The sequence below is a fragment of the Eutrigla gurnardus genome (genome assembly GCF_963514095.1).
Source record: "Eutrigla gurnardus genome assembly, chromosome: 12".
NCBI lineage: Eukaryota > Metazoa > Chordata > Actinopteri > Perciformes > Triglidae > Eutrigla > Eutrigla gurnardus.
The window spans coordinates 8,852,526-8,874,441 of NC_139926.1; the positions used below are offsets into that span (position 1 = coordinate 8,852,526).

General features: G+C 43.8%; 3 protein-coding genes across 3 annotated transcripts; all 3 read right to left on the minus strand.

Annotated features, from left to right (window-relative positions):
- Nucleotides 1-6,130: 6,130 nt before the first annotated feature.
- LOC311022247 (gamma-crystallin M3-like) lies at nucleotides 6,131-6,913 on the minus strand (the record flags this gene model as incomplete). Its single annotated transcript, XM_084023363.1, has 3 exons — nucleotides 6,864-6,913; nucleotides 6,526-6,768; nucleotides 6,131-6,409 (listed from the first exon to the last, which is right to left on the minus strand). The coding sequence occupies exons 1-3, from the start codon at nucleotides 6,894-6,896 to the stop codon at nucleotides 6,131-6,133; spliced, it is 555 nt and encodes a 184-aa protein (XP_083879489.1). The 5' UTR covers nucleotides 6,897-6,913.
- Nucleotides 6,914-12,807: 5,894 nt separating this feature from the next.
- On the minus strand, nucleotides 12,808-20,738 carry LOC311022373 (uncharacterized protein; the record flags this gene model as incomplete). The annotated part of the gene is made up of 6 exons (XM_084023578.1): nucleotides 20,687-20,738; nucleotides 20,345-20,587; nucleotides 19,958-20,226; nucleotides 13,540-13,639; nucleotides 13,187-13,429; nucleotides 12,808-13,086 (listed from the first exon to the last, which is right to left on the minus strand). Exons 1-6 carry the CDS (start codon nucleotides 20,699-20,701, stop codon nucleotides 12,808-12,810), a joined length of 1,149 nt encoding a protein of 382 aa, XP_083879704.1. The 5' UTR covers nucleotides 20,702-20,738.
- LOC311022246 (gamma-crystallin M3-like) lies at nucleotides 16,445-17,205 on the minus strand (the record flags this gene model as incomplete). Its single annotated transcript, XM_084023362.1, has 3 exons — nucleotides 17,154-17,205; nucleotides 16,824-17,066; nucleotides 16,445-16,723 (listed from the first exon to the last, which is right to left on the minus strand). The coding sequence occupies exons 1-3, from the start codon at nucleotides 17,184-17,186 to the stop codon at nucleotides 16,445-16,447; spliced, it is 555 nt and encodes a 184-aa protein (XP_083879488.1). The 5' UTR covers nucleotides 17,187-17,205.
- Nucleotides 20,739-21,916: the final 1,178 nt, after the last annotated feature.

Here is a 21,916-nt window from a genome sequence, read left to right on the forward strand (position 1 = left end):
TCCTACAACTATATCTCGCCATTATGGTCAAAGCTGTTCCTTGAATCACATTGCAAATGACAACACCATCATATGTGAAAATAAATGAAACATTAATTATCAACATTTCTTCGTATAACCAGTTTTAATTAACCACTACTGATAGAGTTGAAAGGAAGTTTGTTTCAACATAACACCGTAGACTTAATCAAGCTAGTCTCACCTTAATTGATTAATACACACATCTTTGTATATCGTTATGTATACGTCTGAATTTATATCTTATTTGTTTCTCTTATGATATAGCGAGATGACTGAGAGAATACCAATTTTATTTCTTTTAGAGAGCTTCATACCTTTTGTAGATTAATCACATTTCTTAACTTCGCACTTCTGGTTCACAGAAGCACCAGATTGAAACAGAATGTCATATTTTTCATGTATTAGGTAACAATAACATATCTAGACTTTATTTTGAAGCAAAAATAATAATTTTCTTAGTTATTAACCCTCAGTTCTTTGTTGGAAGCCCAAGGATTTGGTCATTTGGTCTGGAGAAAGGAAGGAAGCTGCTTTGTCTCTTGTTGGTAAGTCAGAAACTAATTGTAGATTTGGGTTTAGGCATTGTGTGTGTAAAGCTAGTGGTAACATTTAGTCTAGTATTGATAGCTTGTTGTTGAACTTCTTGTGAAGCTGTCTATGGTAAGTGAGCAATCAGCTTGTTTGAGCCAGCTCACCTGTAGTGAATAGACTTGATTAGAGGGAAGGAGGAGCCACAGTCAGTACTTGCGGTAAATTGAGCACTTAAAAGGCTGTCACTACAGCGTCAGCTGCAGCGTCGGGCCATCAGAACGAAGACAGCTGAACAAAGACACAGGGAGTCTATCTGTGGGAGTCAAGACAGCTGAACAAAGACACAGGGAGTCTATCTGTGGGAGTCAAGACAGCTGAACAAAGACACAGGGAGTCTATCTGTGGGAGTCAAGACAGCTGAACAAAGACACAGGGAGTCTATCTGTGGGAGTCAAGACAGCTGAACAAAGACACAGGGAGTCTATCTGAGGGAGTCCATCGAGGAAGCCCATTGAGGTAGGTATAACATCTCAACCCCCCCCCTCCTCGCAGCCATGTGTCTTATCCCAGTCAGGACATCGCACTGGAGAAGATTTTACCGAAGTCCCTTCATTCGAGGCTGTAACCCATCCAATCTCTGCTACCCACCAATCTCCACCGGTAAGGAACTTGAGGTACTAGGGGGGCTGTGGAACTGCCAGTCTGCAGTCAAGAAGGCGGACACCATCTCAGCCTATGCCTCCCTGCAGACTCTCCACTTCCTGGCCCTCACAGAGACCTGGATCACCCCAGAAAACACTGCCACTCCAGCTGCCCTTTCAACTGCCTACTCGTTTTCACACTCCCCAAGACGAACAGGGCGAGGAGGAGGAACTGGGCTCCTCATCTCACCCACATGGTCCTACCAGGTCCTTCCTCTCGACCACCTACCCCGATCTACGCTTGAATTTCACGCCGTCTCTGTCACCATTCCTTTCAAACTCAACATCATAGTGATCTATCGCCCACCCGGTCCTCTTGGTGACTTTTTGGATGAGATGGATGCCCTCCTGAGCTGCTCCCCTGATGATGGCACACCGCTCGTCGTCCTCGGTGACTTCAACATCCACCCGGGAAAGCTGCATTCATCTGAATTCATTGACTTCTTTTCCGCATTTGACCTCACACTCTCCCCCTCTCCACCAACTCACCGGGCTGGGAACCAACTTGACCTTGTCTTCACAAGATCCTGTGGCATCTCGGCACTCTCTGTTACCCCGCTCACCGTGTCCGACCACCACTTTTACGACTTTCTCCCTCCCCATGAAGCCTACCTCATCCCTCCCCTCTACGCCTCGAATGGTCACCAGCCGCCGCAACCTGAAATCCCTCACTCCCTCCGCTCTCTCCTCAACTGTTATCTCCTCGCTCCCATCCTCGGAACAGTTCTCCTTAATGCCTACTGAGGAAGCCTCCTCTATCCTGATGTCCTCACTCGCCTCTTCTTTGGACACTCTCTGTCCCCCAATCTCACGACCGGCGCGATCATCTCCCCCCCCTCCCTGGCTGTCTGAACCTCTGCGAACCAACAGATCATTGTTGCGAGCGTCAGAGAGAAAATGGAAGAAATCGGGACAGCACAAGGACCTTGCTCACTACCACCTCCTCCTCTCTGACTTCACCTCAACTGTTTCGGCAGCTAAATCTGCCTTCTACCTGGCAAAGATCAACTCTTCTGCCTCCAACCCCAGGAAACTCTTCTCCATGTTCTCTTCCCTCCTCACCCCTCCTACCCCTCTCCCTCCCTCCTCCCTTACTGCCGATGACTTTGCAACTTACTTTACCAAGAAAGTAAATGACATCAGCTCCTCATTCATGCCTATTCCCTCCCAGAAGACATCTCCCCCAACTCTCAACTCGGATGGTCTTACCAGCTTTAGCCCCCTCACCTCTGAAGACGTTCACGCACTTGTTACATCTAACCGTGCCACCACCTGCTCCCTTGACCCGATTCCCTCCTCTCTTCTCCAGGACATCTCACACGACATCTTGCCATTCCTCACCACCCTGATCAACTCCTCCCTCACCTCAGGTGTCATTCCAGCGGATTTTAAGACCGCTATCGTGAAGCCTCTCCTGAAAAAACCCACCCTTGATGCTACTGACATCCAAAACTACAGACCTGTATCTCTTCTTTCATTCCTCTCTAAAACCTTGGAACGTGCTGCCTACAACCAACTGTCATCCTATCTCTTGCGGAAGAACCTCCTAGACCCTAACCAATCAGGATTCAGGACTGCCCACTCCACTGAGACGGCCCTCCTCACGGTGACCGAGTCCCTGCGAGACGCCAAAACATCATCCAACTCCTCCGTTCTCATTCTCCTTGACCTATCTGCTGCATTCGACACAGTCAACCACCAAATTCTCCTCTCCACTCTGGCTGAACTTGGCATAACCGACTCTGCTCTCACCTGGTTTACATCATACCTGACAAACCGCACCTTTCAGGTCACATGGAATGGCTCTATGTCCAAACCCTGCTCTCTGGACACGGGTGTCCCTCAAGGCTCAGTATTAGGACCGCTTCTGTTCTCACTATACACCAGATCACTAGGTTCTGTTATCACATCGCATGGATTCTCCTACCATTGCTACGCTGATGACACCCAGCTGTTCCTCTCTTTTCCCCCGTCCTCTGACGCTCACATTGCAACTCGCATCTCGGACTGTCTGGCTGACATCTCTGTCTGGACAACTGCACATCACCTCAAGCTTAACCTGAATAAAACCGAACTCCTCTTCATCCCAGGGAAAGACTGCCCTCGCATGGACCTGTCGGTCACTGTTGAGGGCATCACAGTATTTCCTTCCTCAACTGCGAGGAACCTGGGTGTAATCCTCGATGACCAACTATCCTGCACCCCCAACATCACTGCTGTGGCCCGATCCTGCAGATTTGCCCTCTACAATATCCGCAGGATTCGGACCTTCCTCACAAAGGATGCAACGCAGCTCTTGGTCCAAGCACTGGTCATCTCCCGCCTTGACTACTGCAACTCTCTCCTGGCCGGACTCCCGGCCTATGCGATTAAACCATTGCAGCGTATCCAGAACGCTGCAGCACGCCTTATCTTCAATCTACCCAAATTCTCCCACGTGACCCCCCTCCTCCGTGACCTCCACTGGCTCCCTGTTGCAGCACGCATCCAATTCAAGATGATGACACTGGCCTTCAGGGCCATCAATGGAACGGCACCTGCCTACCTTCAAACACTGGTCAAACCTCCTGCCCCGAAGCGAGCACTCCGCTCCTCTACTTCAGCTGGCCGGCTGGTACCACCATCGCTGAAATCAAACAAATGTCGCTCAGCAAAGTCCAGACTCTTCTCTGTTCTGGCGCCTCAGTGGTGGAACGAACTCCCGACCAATGTCAGGACAGCAGAGTAATTTGCCATCTTCCGAAAAAGGCTCAAGACTCACCTGTTCAGACTTCACCTCGACTCTACATAGCATGACCCACTAACACCCTCCCTCGACACCCCCCCCCCCCCCCCGCAAAAAAAAACAAACCAAAAAACAAAAAAAAACCTTACCTATAGCACTCAGATCGTAGCACTGTTGCTCTTGAAGTACTACTTTACTCAGATGAGGACCTAACACTTGTTCTATTTTTAGCTCTTACTGCATCGGCAATGATACGTCGTGGTTTCTTTGTTTCCTTCTTTTGACAAATGTACTTATTGTAAGTCGCTTTGGACAAAAGCGACTGCTAAATGACCTAAATGTAAATGTAAATGTAAGGATAAACCGGAGAACTCTTCAGTTCACAAATATAGTATTTATTCTGGTCAGAGGTAAAGTATGGCAGGCCTGGGCTCAGAATGGCAGAGCTCCCACAGGATCTCAGTCAGAGCGAGGCCCGTTTCTGGGTTCTCGTCACAATTTATCTTCTTGGGCTGGGACTGCCCCATACAGAGGTCAAACTTGCATGCAACCGAGTCTTACTGGTCAGTTATCTCTGACGTGAACTTCTAGGATGCATGAAACATGTTTGAGTGTTGTCCTTCAGGCGTGTATCTATCCTAGCAAACCTAGCTGTTAGAACAAAGAGGGCCTTGAAGATTCTACGGGTTCCTGCTTATCAGGTTAACTGTCACTCTGATTTAATGAGCACAACCAGTGATATATATGAGTTCAGTGAAAAACTATACAACTAAAGTGAACAAAGAGCCAATTCTAACATAGTGATGCTCCAAAAGTGGTCTTGACTGGCTTTAGGTATTTCTGCTGTTAACTAAAAAGTATAGAAGGCAGGGAGGTAAATGGCCTCATTTATGTAGCGCTTTTCTCCAAAGCGCTTTACAGGAATGACTGACATTCATCCATCCACGCACACATTCACACAGACGGTGGAGTCAACACGCAAAGTGACAGCCAGCTCGTCAGGAGCAATTGGGGTGAGGTGTCTTGCTCAGGGACACCAGGAACCGTCAATTTTGCGGTTGCCAGCCAACCCGCTCTACCTCCTGAGCTAAACCTCCCCAACCTCCCAAATCTGATACATCAGGTGTGTTAGAGCAGGGAGAAACCTAAAACATGCAGGACAGTAGCTCTCCAGGACCGGACTTGGGCACCCCTGCCCCAGATCAATGAGCTCCTGGATCGGTTATTACGGCTTGTTTTTTTTCTGACATTGGATTCAACCATGGGCTACTGGCAGATTTCCTTGTCTCCAGAGTCTAAGGAAAAAATGGCCTTCTACACTACAGTTTGTACCGATTTGTGACACTTCCGTTTGGGTGGTAATTGCCCCAGTCATCTTTCAAGGCCTCATGGACTGGCTACTGCGTCCTCATGCTGCATATGCTGCCGCCTATCTGGATGATGTCATCATCCACAGTGACAGCTCAGTGGAGCATATGCATGGGTGACTGTGGTGCTCTGGTCACTGAGGTAGGTGAGACAGGTGTGGCCTCAGAAAGATTAAACCAAGGCAATTGCAGCATGCCCGAGGCCCAACACCAAAAAGAAGGTGAGGCAGTTTCTGGGACTGGCTGGGTATTATCGGCGGTTCATTCCGAACTTCGCAGACCTGACCAGTCCCCTGACTGTTGCTCACCAGTGTGATAGAAATCACAATGGCGGACAACAAGATGGGTTCAGCTATTCTGTGGGCAGGATCACCGAGCTGGAGGGGTGGTCTAGTGTTCCACAAGTAAACCTATATTTGGCACGGAGCTCCAAATGACGACATTTGGGTGACCAGTTCTGAACCGTTCCTGAGTTAATTATCGATTGAACAGGAGAAAAAGGGAGAGGATGGTCTTTTCTGATACTTTTGGGGTCTGTTTAGACTCCAGAGATACAGATTTATGTTTTACAGTCATAAAAAGTGCATTTTGCACAATATGGGACCTTTAAAGCTTTGTATGATGAAAAGGTGCGTCCGGATTAATAAAATATATTTAATTCTTTGAATCATATACATATGTTTTGAATGATACCTTATATGATGCTGTTAGACAATAAGCTTGATAAAAGTTGAAATAGTGCAGAAATAATTCATTTAATGACATTTGATACATTCAATGAACATTTAGTTGCAGGAGTCCATGATGCGCCTCATGCTCATGAACTTCATGTTGCTCATGCCCATGTCCCTGAAGCTTCTGTACTCTCCGGGCCTCATGTACATCATCTTGCCTCTGTATTGGGGCTGCTCGTACATCAGCCAGTGGCCGTCCATCACGTTGCAGGACATGCAGTCGTTCATACGATAACGGTCCATGATGTTGTCACAGTCGTCCATCAGCTCATGCATCTGACCACCGAAGTTCTCCCTCTCGTAGATCTTCATCCTGAACTGGCCTCTGTGCTGTTTTTAATGAAGAGGATGAAAACGAATTAATTAGTTAGTTAATTAATTAATTAATTAATCATGTTTTGTGGGGGTCACTCATAGTAGGCAGTAGGCATATGACAGATGCCTACCATGGGGATCATACGGCAAGACCTGATGCAGTCCCTCATTCCCATCATGTTCATGCTGTCGGCGTACTCGCCCCTCCTCATGAAGTACTGGTTTCCCATGTAGTTGGGACGCTCGTAGACCATGAAATAGCCACTCTCCACCCTGCAGGACTGGCACCTGCTCAGGTATGAGGACATGTCAGAGCAGTCATTCATGCACTCATAGGAACGACCCTGGAAGTTCCTCTCCTCGTAGAAAGTGATCTGAAAAAAGGTGATTGTAATAGATAAATATAAAGCAGCAAGGTCAGCGTGGCTACAGTAATTTTTCCTTATTATATAAAGACATTTAAAAGTACCTTGCCCCTCATGTTCATGTCGGTGTTGCTCATGCTGAGTGTAGATGTGCTGTTGCCCCTAAACTGCTTGCCTACCTGGTTTAAGCCTTTCCTTTTATACCTGACCAAAGGTAAATAATGAGTGACTCCTCCCCCTCAGAGAACCCCATTACTCAGCAACTTACTATTGAAGCCAACAGAATGCAGAGGTTATGTTCATTTTCCAGTGATGGGGTACCTTGCAGAGGATGACACCTAACACTGCATCAATGACGCCTCACAATGTCCTGACAGAAAGACTAGCATTTTTTCTTGTCTCACAGAGTACGACAGAGTCCATGGGTTTCATGGAATTGACCAATAGGAGCACAGGAACCTCTGTTGTAATTTTGTATCCACCTTCATTAGAGTTTCCTCGCTAAAGAAGGACCTGGTTGTTTCCACAAGAAAAAATATTGTTCAATGTTCCTTTGAGTCTACTGAGTAATTTAACAATAAAGATTCCAACATGAGAACCCTTGTTGATTCCATCAGTTCAGTATGGCTTAGGGTTCCAAATAACCTTGATACTAAAGAATATGAGCCTCAGCCGACATTCATATGGAGACAGAGACACTCAGAGGAATTATTTGGCTGAGTGCAACTACATCTCTGATCAGTTTCATACAATGTCCAGGTGGTCACTCTGGATTTGAAACCTGTTAAATCCTTGTTTTATCTTAAGCAATAAAGGAGTGACTTGAATTAATCAGCAACACCTCGCCCTCCCCCCCCCCCCCCCCCCTTAACAGGATAAGCGGTTGACAATGGATGGATGGATGACAGATTTTGGAATATCTGTAGCCTATCATGTTTACGAATTGTTATATTCCAAGAATATCAAACCTTATTTCAAGAGCAATGGTAAACCTTATATATTGGGTTTAACAGTTAATGTAACTTTCTAATAAGAAGTAGAGGACACATACTCCATTCAAACAAGTTGATATAGGTCTCCACACAGTGTGTATGAAGTGTTTGCTGAAAATAAACAGATCATGCATTCTAGCATGTCTCTATAACCGTCAACCCTAACCCTTTTTAAACTCAATTGTGCTCCATCTTAACATTACATGCCCAAGTTACAAAATCGGGACATGAAGCTGAGCTTCATATGTTGCTGAAATTTTCAGATTGTTAAATTTGTCCAATTTCACATGTGGCATTAGTGCAACGATACCTACTGGAAATATATGGAGACACCACAGGTGAAATGTTTATTAATCATACAAAGTACATTACCCAGGTGAAAGACTTAAAAAGGTATGATCTGTGATGGGCCAACATGAACTCTGTCGATGCTGATTAATGGCAATAGTTTTATGACACTAGTCGCCCAATGTGAAACACTTTTTCGGCGGTCCAGATGTCCGAAGTGCTTTTCATGTTTCATACAATGTCCAAATGTTAACTCTGGGTTTGAAACGTGTAAAATCGTAGTAACTTAAAGGAGACTTTTCGTCATTTTTGACCCCATTTTCGTTGTACCCAGGGTCATCCCGACTTATTAGAAGCAAAAAAAAACACAAATATTGACTTGACCTAGCCCGAGATCTGTACCCGCGTGCCAGCCTTCCAGAATAGCTCGAATGCTAACCCATAGGAGCAAATCTATCTGCTTTTCTGGGCCTCAGAAAATGATTCCAAGACCTATGCAACACAGGATGGGTCCTTATGAGACATGACAGCGCTCGAGTGGGGAATAACTAATAAATAATAATGGTACAAACAAAAAGGACAGGAGCAATGGTGGAATGAGGAATAAATAATAATAATAGTACAGACAACCAGGACAAGACATAAAAGACAAGACAGGAGCAATAACAGTCCAATGGTGGCAGAGATGCAGTGGAGAGTGGCGGGTGGGTGGGGGGGTGAAGGGGCATGAGGAGGGAAGAGGGCAAGGGAGGGGATGGTTATGGATAGGGGAGGTCGTATGCTTGCAAGAAGAGATAGGTTTTTAAACAGGATTTGAATGTGGGAAGCGAGGGGAGTCATGGACAGGTTGGGGGAGTGAGTTCCAGAGTCGGGGTCGTTTGGTGATCAGAGTGAGAGTGGAGGAGGATCGGAGGGTCGGGAGGGAGGGTCGATTGGGGGTAAGGAGATTGGACAGGTAGGGCAGGGCCAGGTGATGGCTTAGCGAGGTAGCGAGCGTCCTACGATGCTGGTTCACTTCTTACCGGGGTAGATTGCCAAGGTAACTTACGCTGCAGAGCTAACCTGCTCCGGAGCAGGTTATGTTCCTGACAAGAGATCAACGTTGAGAAAAACACAGCCGACTGACCAATCAGCTCTCTTGGTGTGCAGATAAAGAAAAAGAAGCTCGGTGGATCGTGAGAGGGTCTCTTAGGAGAACTAGAGTGTTCAGAGACCAGCAAAAACCCTTTTATCTATCCCTGGCAGTGTATTATATGAGAGATACAGATTATCGTCAGAGGGCATGACTTATCTGTGTCAGTGTACAGCCTACTGACCACTTTGAATTATGTGTTTATATTTATTTTATCTGCTCCCAAGTGCGTTTTACACCGCCGGGATTGCAGCTGAAATAATTAGGCTGATATTTGTCAGGCCTTGGGCATGGAGGGAGGACTCAGATGCAGGGCAGTGGCAGGAAAAAGGCTTTATTTCAAAAATAACAATGAACAAACAAAAACCGCTCCCACCGGAGGAAAAACAGGCTACAAGCAAAACTACAAAAAAAACCAACTTAACTTAACCTGTGGTGGCGTGGAACGTGACATGGAACGTGATGCGACAGAAGACGAATAACGAACTGGCACAAGACAAGGGGAGACGCAGACTTAAATACACAGAGGGATAACGAGCAACAGGTGACAACAATCAGGGATCAGGGATGACATCAGACCAGGGAACACATGAGGAAGGGCAAGTGACCTGAAACGAGAAGGGAGTTATTTTCAAAATAAAACAGGAAATGACAAGACAAAACCCCAAGACAAGACATTACCACACCGGCGTGACAATATTGTCATAAACCACGCCATAAAAACACATCTCAGCAACACATTCATTTGTTTAAAGTTTTTTTGGGCTTTTTATTGCGGGAGTACAGCGTGAGAGTTAAAGGGACGAGAGAGAGGGACGACAAGATTTAAAAGAGGACCACATGGCGGATTCAAACCCGGGACCGCAGCAGGGATCCTCGGTACACGGGGCGGTAACTCTACCACTGAGCTATCAGCAGAGTTAACATGTTAATTTAATCAGTCAGATCTAGTAGTGCCCTTATGATGGGGCAGTCATATTATATGACAATTAATACTATTAATACGACTTACAAATTCACACAGTCGGCAAGTTTTTGCCAGCTGTCCTTCCTGCATTTGGCAGATGAAACTGTTGCTTTTCGCCTGTATTATATTATCTTCTTCGTATTTCTGTTTTCTGTAAGATTATGGTTCACTCTTCGTAAGTGAAATATGCTGCTCCGCTGCCCAAAAACTGATCCATGTTTGTGATTGTTCAAATTCTGCAAACACCGCCTCTTTCATGTGCATGCGCTCATAGCTCGACAGGGAAACCCTGGGTTGACTTAACAAGTTGATAACCAGCTTTGTGTGACCGCTTATCTCCGATTGCCTTTGTAAGGGTTACTTAAACTGGATAACTGAAAGATACCCTGGCTATGTTGAACTTGTTTTGTTGCACAGGCCCCTGGCATGCTACCACTACTCCCCGGCAGCACAACAAACCTCACAGCAAATGGTGCAGTCAATAGTGTATCTGTGTGTTTATTTACAGACAAAGTGATGGGACATAACCACGAGCGCCTAGCCTCCCAACGATACGGCACTCTGCTTACAAAAGACAACAAAAACGGTCAAAAAACAAAAGCAAAAAATTGGCAACTATAACAAGTATAACAACAAAATAAAGTAAGGGAACGTAACGTAGCCCAGTTGATCTGAGACACCAAACGGAAAGTGTGATGTGGTCAAAACAGCAGTGTAACGGTGCAGGTAAACCTGAAAAAGAGAAACTAAAATGAACAAGGCTCACTGCACATTAACATACATTTTTGAAACAGCCTATTACCCCTCATGCACCATCTAAACACATGCTCCAGTTAGAGCAAACAGCGATCTCAGCCACTGGGACACCAACACGCCAGCTTCAGCAGAGAGCAGGGGCCTGTACTACGAAGCAAGTTCAACATACCCAGGGTATCTTTCAGAGATCCAGCTTAAGTAACCCTAACAAAGGCAATCGGAGATAAGCGGTCACACGAAGCTGGTTATCAACTCGTTAACTCAACCCAGGGTTTACCTGTCCAGCTATGATCGCGTGCACATGAAAGAGGCGGCGTTTGCAGCATTTGACCAATCACAAACATGGATCAGTCTACGGCAGCGGAGCGGCGTATTTCACGTACGAGGAGCTAACCATAATCATACAGAAATATGAATAAGTTAAACATATAATGCAGGCAAAAGGCAACAGTTTCATCTGCCAAATGCAGGAAGGACAGCTGGCAAAAACTCACCGACTGTGTGAATGCGGAAGTCGTATTAATAGTATTAGTAGTATATTATGACTGCCCCATCAGAAGGACACTACAAGATCTGACTGATTAAATGGTCATTTTAACTTCGCTGATAGCTTAGTGGTAAAGTTACTGCCCCATGAACTGAGGCTCCCTGCAGCGCACCTTGGTTCGAATCCGCCCTTCGGTCCTCTTTTAAATCATGTCGTCGCTCTCTCTCGTCCCTTTAAGTCTTATAATGTCCTTCCGCAATAAAAGGCCAAACGTATAAATTTAAAATAATGAATTTGTTGCTTGGATGTATTCTTATAATGTGGTTTATGACAATATCAGCCTCATTCTTTCAGCTGCAATCCCGGCGGTGTAAAACGGACTTGGGAACAAATCAAATAGATATAAAAACATAATTCAAAGTGGTAAGTAGGCTGTACGCTGACAAAGAAAGGTCTTAATTCTCTCCGATGAGAATCTGTATCTCTCATAAAAAACATTGTCAGGGACAGAAAAAGGGTTTTGCCGGTCTCTGTACACTCTATAGTTCTCCTACGAGACCCTCTCACGATCCACCAAGCTTCTTTTTTTTTTTATGTCGGCGCACCAAGAGAGCTGATTGGTCAGTAGGCGGTGTGTTTCTCCACGTTGATCTCTTATCAGGAACATAACCTGCTCCGGAGCAGGTTAGCTCCACAGCGTAAGTTACCATGGCGATCTACCCCGGTAAGAAGTGAACCAGCGTCGTAGGACGGAAAACCCAGAGTTAACGCTTAAGTTACCTCGCTAAGCCCAAATCCTGCTTCGTAGTACAGGCCCCAGGAAGGAGAGGCTGAACAATGGGCCACAGATGCCTTATATCTGGGTGCTGATTGAGTTGTGGGAGGAGTTGACCCAAGGCTTTATTCACCAGCACTACTGAGGGGGATCTATCCAACCACATTAGCATGTCTCTATATCACTCAGTTTCAGCTCTGTTACCAAAGTGCTGATTCTGTGTCTTACAGCTTTAAATATAAATGAGCTGCTGCTAGCCACGCCCCTCTGAGGAACTAGTTGTGGCTCTCTGCCCCCACCTGTTTGCCCAATCTCCTTGTTACCATGGTTATGGTGTCTACCCAGGAAAAGATGAACAACAATATCACAAAAAAAAAGAGTGGTTCAAGACATCAGGAACACTGATTTAAGAGACATAAAAAATCCATTAAGCATAATAAGGGAACTTTAAACTTTGTAGGATAAAAATGTGCTTGTTAATATCTGCTTGCACTCCAGAAAATTCTATTCTATTTAATATTGTGATTCATGTAAGTGTATATATTTATTGTATTATACCTGTATGTGATGCTGTTGGACAATAAACTGGAGAAAAGTTAAAATAGTGCAGAAATGATTAATTTAATGACATTTGATACATTCAATGAACATTTAGTTGCAGGAGTCCATGATGCGCCTCATGCTCATGAACTTCATGTTGCTCATGCCCATGTCCCTGAAACTCCTGTACTCTCCGGGCCTCATGTACATCATCTTGCCTCTGTATTGGGGCTGCTCGTACATCAGCCAGTGGCCGTCCATCACGTTGCAGGACATGCAGTCGTTCATACGATAACGGTCCATGATGTTGTCACAGTCATCCATCAGTTCGTGACTCTGACCACCAAAGTTCTCCCTCTCGTAGATCTTCATCCTGAACTGGCCTCTGTGCTGTTTTTTTTTCCAACCGAATCAAAACAATTGAATTAATGAATCATGTTTTGCAGGGGTCACACTTAGTAACATATGACGGATGCTGTTTGATACATACCATGGGGATCATACGGCAAGACTTGATGCAGTCCCTCATTCCCATCATGCTCATGCTGTCGGCGTACTCGCCCCTCCTCATGAAGTACTGGTTTCCCATGTAGTTGGGACGCTCGTAGACCATGAAGCAGCCACTCTCCACCCTGCAGGACTGGCACCTGCTCAGGTAGGAGGACATGTCAGAGCAGTCGCTCATGCACTCATGGGAACGACCCTGGAAGTTCTTCTCCTCGTAGAAGGTGATCTGAAAAAAGTTGATTGTAATAGATTTAAAGCAGCAAGGTGAAAATACAGCATTGTCAGGCTACAGGCTACAGTCATTTTTGCTTTTTACAAAGAGATATTAAAAAGTACCTTGCCCCTCATGTTCATGCCGGTGCTGGTCATGCTGAGTATAGATGTATAGCTGCTCCTGAACTGCTTGCCTACCTGGTTTAAGCCTTTCCTTTTATACCTGACCAGAGGTAAAGAATCAGTGACTCCTCCCCCTCAGAGAACCCCATTACTCAGCAACTTACTATTGAAGTGAACAGAATGCAGAGGTTATGTTCATTTTTCAGGGACTGGGTATGTTGCAATGGATGACAACAAACACTGCATCGATGACGCCTCACAATGTCCTGAAAGAATGACTTTGTCTTTGACATTTTTTTTTTTGTCTGACAGAATATGACTGATTACATGTGTTTGGTAGATTTGACCAACAGGAACACAGCAACTGTAAATACATTGAATAGGAATGTTTTTTGTGGTGCTAGGTAGAACTGGGAAACATTACTATCAGTGATATTTTCATTCAAGTATTTCAGGATTTGTTCATATAAAAAAGCCAGTTTAAACACACAGTTTTGGACATCATTGCTTGTTTATATTAAGGCTGTCAATGTTTTAATAATTTTAATCAGATTAATCACAGGGTATCTGTGGATTAATCACGAATCACCACCATTCCTAAATATACCCAGAAAATTCTTATCTTCTCTGTTTATTGTTGTTGTTGAACAGAATGACAAATGACAGAAGGTGTATCGCACAGAATTTCAAGTCTTAACAAAAAGGGTTGCACAGTACAGTACTTGTGGATACTGAGTACTGATATGGGTACTAAAACATATCATTACCGTTCTTACAATAACTTTGAAAACATTCAACTTGTGTTTTCCTGATACAAACAGAGCAGAGTTTGCAGGAGGGATATTGTTGGTTAACTGTTAACTGTGCTATCAGTTACACAATACAAATACATATTAAAGATGAAAAAGCTAAGAAACTCAGAAGAGGATTTTGTCACTAAAAGGAGAATAGTGTTGGTCCACCTTAAAGGTCAGTGTTCCTAAGCCGGATCAGCCAGAGTTGTTGCTATCTTTGGGGCTAACTCCCTACCCTTTCATCATCAGCTGGCTGACAACAAGACATGAACTTAGTTTGTGTCTAGTTGTAGCATTCACCAACAAATAACCTGCACACACGTGCTACACTGCTTCATCCACAGCTGTAACGCCATCACTCCCTCTCTCTCGATAACGTTACATTGTAACAGCTGTAGCACATCGTTGAAACCCTGACAGATTTTATCAGCAGACACACAGCTGACAACTTCACAGTTTAATGAACTGATGTGGCGGAAACTCACTATACTGTCTGTTTAGCTACATACTGCAGCTGCTGATAAATTATGATTTAACATGTTTTTTCATCAGGTCATTGTTGCAGCTAGGTGGCTTATTAGGCTAAAAGTTGAGAGGTTGATGTCACGTTGCTGCAATGGTGTCGGTGCAGTTGTATCTTAGTAGTTTTATGAGGCTGTGTGCTTTTTGGTTGTTCCATCTGTTTTTTTATACTTGAACATTCAAAACATTAATGTGTGAATTCCACAAATTAATCTTTCTGCATTGACACGTTTATTTTGACCGCCTTAGTTTATAGCCTATCCTTGTTTCTTAAAGTCGGCCCATAGGCTATAAGACGTGGATGTAGCATCGTGACTTCACCCATTAGTTTGTGGACAATGGTTTTGAGGCCTCAAGTTCAGCATTTTAGCCATCACCATCTGGACTGCAGAGGAGCAACAGGTAAATCTAAAGAGCACAAGCAGCAGAGTGGTACCCCAAGCATCACAAGGTAGCTACGCCCTAAAGCATACCCTCCTTTATCATTTATCTTACTCCAAATGGGACCATACTTATCAAAATGAACATCATGATGTATTGAAGAAGACTTATTACTAGCGGCCATAAGATGAAATAATACATTTAGGAGAAGTAGGTTCATTTTCTCATAGACTTGGAAGCAAACTGACGTATCTTTTCAACCAGAGGTGTCACCCCCTAATGGCCAGAAGAGAGAATGCAAGCTAAAAGCACTTCCACATTGGCTTAATTAATAGATTCATTTTTATTTAATTCTCCAGTTTTTGATTATCCGTAACCTGTAATGTTCATCCATCCATTGTCTACCGCTTATCATGTATTCAGGGTCGTGGGGGGGCTGGAGCCGATCCCAGCTGTCATTGAGCGAAGGCAGGGTACACCCTGGACAGTCTATTGCAGGGCCCCTGTCATGTTCATGAATTGTTATATTCCAAGAATATCAATCCTTATTTCAAGAGCAATGGCAAACCTCATCTATTGGGTTTAACAGAAAAATGTATAGCATATTTCTCATGAAAATGAAAGGGGACATACTAAAGTCCACTTGAACAAGTTAACATCTCAGGTGTCTTCAAACGGTGTCTATGAAGTGTTTGTTGAAAAGAAAAAATCTGATTATGCATATTAGCATGTCTCTATACCTCTCAGTTTCTGCTCTGTTACCAAAGTGCTGATTCTGTGTCTAATAGCTTTAAATATAAATGAGCTGCTGCTAGCCACGCCCCTCTGAGGAACTGGTTGTGGCTCTCTGCCCCCACCAGCCGGCCCCAAGCTCCTTGTTGCCACGGTTATGGTGTCTACCCCAGGAAAAGATGAGCAACAAATATCCCTCCTAAGAACAACAGCGGTTCAAGACATCAGGGACACTGATTTATGTTTAAAAGCCATAAAAATGCATTTAGCATAATATGGGACCTTTAAACTTTGCAGGATAAACATGTGCTTGTTAATATCTGCTTGCACTCCAGAAAATTCTATTCTATTTAATATTGTGATTCATGTAAGTGTATATATTTTGTGTATGATACTGTATGTGATGCTGTTGGACAATAAGCTTGACAAGTGCAGTAATTATTCATTTAATGACATTTGATTCATTCAATGAACATTTAGTTGCAGGAGTCCATGATGCGCCTCATGCTCATGAACTTCATGTTGCTCATGCCCATGTCCCTGAAGCTCCTGTACTCTCCGGGCCTCATGTACATCATCTTGCCTCTGTATTGGGGCTGCTCGTACATCAGCCAGTGGCCGTCCATCACGTTGCAGGACATGCAGTCGTTCATACGATAACGGTCCATGATGTTGTCACAGTCATCCATCAGTTCATGACTCTGACCACCAAAGTTCTCCCTCTCGTAGATCTTCATCCTGAACTGGCCTCTGTGCTGTTTTTTTTTTCAACCGAATCAAAACAATTGAATTAATGAATCATGTTTTGCAGGGGTCACACTTAGTAACATATGACGGATGCTGTTTGATACCTACCATGGGGATCATACGGCAAGACTTGATGCAGTCCCTCATTCCCATCATGCTCATGCTGTCGGCGTACTCGCCCCTCCTCATGAAGTACTGGTTTCCCATGTAGTTGGGACGCTCGTAGACCATGAAGCAGCCACTCTCCACCCTGCAGGACTGGCACCTGCTCAGGTATGAGGACATGTCAGAGCAGTCGCTCATGCACTCATAGGAACGGCCCTGGAAGTTCCTGTCCTCGTAGAAGATGATCTGAAAAAAGTTGATTGTAATAGATTTAAAGCAGCAAGGTGAAAATGGCTACAGTCATTTTTGCTTTTTACAAAGAGATATAAGTACCTTGCCCCTCATGTTCATGCCGGTGTTGGTCATGCTGAGTGTAGATGTGCTGCTGCTCCTGAACTGCCTGCCTACCAGGTTTAAGCCTTTCCTTTTATACCTGACCACGGTAAAGAATCAGTGACTCCTCCCCCTCAGAGAACCCCATTGCTCAGCAACTTACTATTGATGCCAACAGAATGGACAGGTTATGTTCATTTTTCAGGGACTGGGTGCCTCATACTCTTTAGAAAGGCCTTTTCTCTCGCTACAGTGAGCCCCAACAGTGCCTCATGTCATGTGAATAGGTTGGCCCATGTGATCAGTAAAACTGTGTATGACCTGTATGGCGGAAATATTTTATGCATTTGGTTATGGTGAGCATATACTTCGCGTAAAGTCCTTCTAGTATCTTTCTCTCAAGAAAAAAGCATAAATGAAGGAAGATAAATAATTTTGGGTTCTGCACATAAAATACATTCTTGTTCTTTAATGAAACAAATAATAATAATAAAAATAATTCAATTTGTTGACATTGTTTCGATAAAACATATTGAGCCAGATAATCTAACAATGAATTATATGTACATTAATAGAAATGTAACTGGTTATGAAACCGTCTTAATTTATGACTAATGTCTTGTGAGCTACATGAGTAAAGACATTGACAATTGTTATATAATTTCTATTTCTATTTACTGTCAATGCTTGTCAATGGGTCCAACTCCCTGCAAAATTGAAATGAACTATATGGAAAGGCAGGTTCACCAAAAACTGCATCAGCTCAGCTCAAACACTCCGGATTCTGTCTACAGTGACAGCCAAAATTACATAAAATGGAAAGTTTTGGGGCTGCACGGTGGTGTAGTGGGTAGCACTGTCACCTCACAGCGAGAGGGTCCCGGGTTCAATTCCCAGGTCGGGTTCATTCTTTGTGGAGTTTCCATGTTCTCCCCGTGTAAGCGTGGGTTCTCTCCGGGTTCTCCGGCTTCCTCCCACAGTCGAAAGACATGCAGGATGGGGATAGGTTACCGTAATTGATTACTCTAAATTTCCCGTAGGTGTGAATGGTTGTCTGTCTGTACATGTCGGCCCTGTGATAGACTGGCGACCTGTCCAGGGTGTACCCTGCCTTACGCCCAATGACAGCTGGGATCGGCTCCAGCCCCCCGCGACCCTGAATACAAGATAAGTGGTAGATGATGGATGGAAAAGTTATGATACAGTAGGAGCTTTAAGTTCTAGCTGAAATGAAAATCATGCAGCTATTTACCAATATATCGTAAAAAAAAAAACCCAACTAAAGTCCCTTTTTGTCTAGAGTGGGGAAAGTGTAATGTGAATGGGCTGTGGGACACAATCAGTGACGTCATGAGCATTACTCGTGTGTTGATGAAATTGAATACAGGTGTGTGTGATTGCGGGTGGGAGGAAGATTGCGAGGAGATAGAAGACTGGGCAGACGGGGCATTGGGGGAGTATCTTACTGCTGTGGCTCGGCACTCTTCTGGGAGTGAGGGTGTTGTTCGCAGCCATCTAGGCTTGCCGGCGATGAAGACAGGTAGAGCAGGGGGTTAGTTTTCCTGTGTTAGGAGGGGAGGGTTGCTGCCTCCTATAGAAAGTCAGTGCCGGGACTGTAGAAGAGTGCAGTAGCTGCCATTGTTCCTTGTATGTTCTTCCTGCTGTCGTGCGTGACACTGACGCCCGACCGAACTCTGTCCACACCGTCTGGCGGCATCTCAAGCTTTGACCCAGGGGGAGGGTCTTGCCGAGCGGGCGAGTTAAGTATGACTTAAATATTGTTTTTATATGTATCTATGTTTTTATGTATGTATGTGTATATAGGCCTATTGTGTAGTTTACATAGTGTGGGGAGGGAGTAGGTTACAGGTGAGGGAGGGGAAACTAAGTCATGAGGGGGACATCCACATGGTTTCACTTTAAATGGTGTATTGTGGATTGCTGTGATTTCTCTGGTTGCTGTGGTTGATTTGCAGTGCCGTGGTTTGAAATGGTGTGTCTCAAGCCCGAGTCTAGCCCTGTGTGTAGTGGTTCTTCACTTAAATGAAGTGTGTATTGGCTGTCCTGTTATGACTGGTTCCTCTCGTTGGTTGTAGCCCTCACCTCCATGAATAAGCTTTTATACTTTTATACTTTTAACTTGTGATTATTTAATAAAGATTGCCTTTTTGTATTATAGTTGTGTGATGTATTTAAAGGCTCTGACACTGGCAGTATTTTCCTGCTAAAGGACAAAACCCACATTTATTACAATATGAATAAAGTGCAATGCAGTTTTGAAAAGACAATGACTCTGGTAAAGGTCAAGAGGTATTCAAAATCATTGGACTCAATCCTTTCATATATTCCCTTTCCTAGTTGTACTACATCCTCACCAAAACAGTAAGATCCTTAAAATCATCTCTATATCGTATACTGGTGTTTATATTATGGGCTTTAATATGACTTTGTCAAAACACAACATAACAATCTATTTTTTAATTCTAGAAAAGTTTATAGTAATATACCTTTGGTCATTAATTACAGTGTGTTCCTTCCACAGAAGGAAGTATTGTATCACAACAGTGCCCTTTTCTGTAATTTTTCACATCTAAGACCATTTAAATGTTTTTCTTGAAAAACTATATAAGCATGCCAAGTATGTTGGTGGTGTGCACTAGATATCACCGGAACTGCTGAAACAGAAATGGCTGCCCTATCTTGTACAAAATTATATTAAATGATGCAACAGGGGGACGTGTTTTTGTCACCATTGTTTTTATTATTTTGGCTTACTTACACATACTCTGCATAGCAGTTTTTACATATCAGTGATGCGCCTCATGCTCATGAATCTCTGGCCGCTCATGCCCATGTCCCTGAAGCTCCTGTACTCTCCGGGCCTCATGTACATCATCCTGCCTTTGTATTGGGGCTGCTCGTACATCAGCCAGTGACCGTCCATCACGTTGCAGGACTGGCACTCGTTCATACGGTAACGGTCCATGATGTTATCACAGTCGTCCATCAGCTCGTGACTCTGACCACCGAAGTTCTCCCTCTCGTAGATCTTCATCCTGAACTGGCCTCTGTGCTGTTTTTGGAGAGGAAAAAACATATATGTTAATATACTGTATGTATATATTAATATCAAGTTATGTGAGGGTTGTCACCAGTAAAAGACAATCTGATGGATGCTGTTTGATACCTACCATGGGGATCATACGGCAAGACTTGATGCAGTCCTTCATTCCCATCATGCTCATGCTGTCGGCGTACTCGCCCCTCTTCATGAAGTACTGGTTTCCCATGTAGTTGGGACGGTCGTAGACCATAAAGCAGCCGCTCTCCACCCTGCAGGAGTGACACCTGCTCAGGTAGGAGGACATGTCAGAGCAGTCGCTGCTGGTCTCATAGGAGCGACCCTGGAAGTTCCTGTCCTCGTAGAAAATTATCTGAAAAAGGAAAAAATATAAAGAACAATGATTTGAGCTAAACATGATATTGATATAATAAATACATTTTTAAATAATAGGTCAGGCAAATGTCCTTACCTTTCCCATGGTCATGGTTGTGGTGTTAGTAGTTCAGTGAACTATGTGGCTGGTACACTGATGTCTGTCCTGTTTTAACTGTTACTTTTATACATGAACAAACCCACAGAATCTGGGGCTCCCATTGTGTAAACTCCTGACCAAGCAACATGGTATAGAGGCCTATATAGTGCTCAGGGGCATTTGTCCCATTTCCATGTGACTGGACCCCCTAGAAGACTTTAGAATGGATTTTTCCATAGGGAAGTCAATACAATAAGCATTTTGTAGTTACAATACAGAAAAACAATACTCTATTTTACACACTCTTTTTTTCAAAACATGCTGTAAGACCCTCTGATTGGTCGGTGGACAGTTTATACACATGAGTTTACTTTTGTATGACCACAGTCCGACATGCACAGTATTAAGTTCAGAGTTACTCCCATCATGAAGGCAGATATATTACCAGGTCTAATCTATCCAAGTTACTAGGATATTTTTGGATGGTGGCACAATGTCAGTATTAAAGTTTATCATTCAAATTAATCAATTTTTCATGGTTGTGGTTGTCAAATATCCCAAGGATATTAATTATTGTATGTGTGGCCAGATTTAGAAGAAAGGTCTATAAATGTATACAGAGCTCTCATGTTTTTAACTTAGTTCAGAGTGAGATTTTGGCTGAAGGTACGTGTCCACAGGCGTTATTTTAACGCTTCCCATTCATTGTCGATGTAAGTAGCCTCCCACAAGCTCTCGAAAACCATTGTCGATCTAAAATAAAGACAGATTTAGCAACTGCATAGCTTATTTCTCGCATAAAATGTTTTCAGAAACACATTTAGGTGAACTATTCTCGTAAAATAAGACGTTTTTTTAATTATCCCGGTAATTTGTCTGAGTGAGAAATACTAGATGTGGTGTGTGAGCGTGTGAACAGGTTGAAATGCGGAGACTTGAGAGCCCTGTGTATATAAATAATGCACAAGACAAATAAATAATGTGGAGTCTAGGGTTTGAATAATTAAGTGTGAAAACAGCGCTTTAATTATGAGCTGGAACAAGTGTATAACATGATATATCGTATAGTTTATATGTGAGACTGTTACATAGTGTGGGATAAGGTCATGTTCCACCTTCAAGCTGCTTAAAGGATCAGGGGATTAATGAATCATTTGGACAGGTGTAAAAATCATGTTCTTGTAACTATCTAAAGTAATGTGCACCTTAATTAAGTTGAACACATTT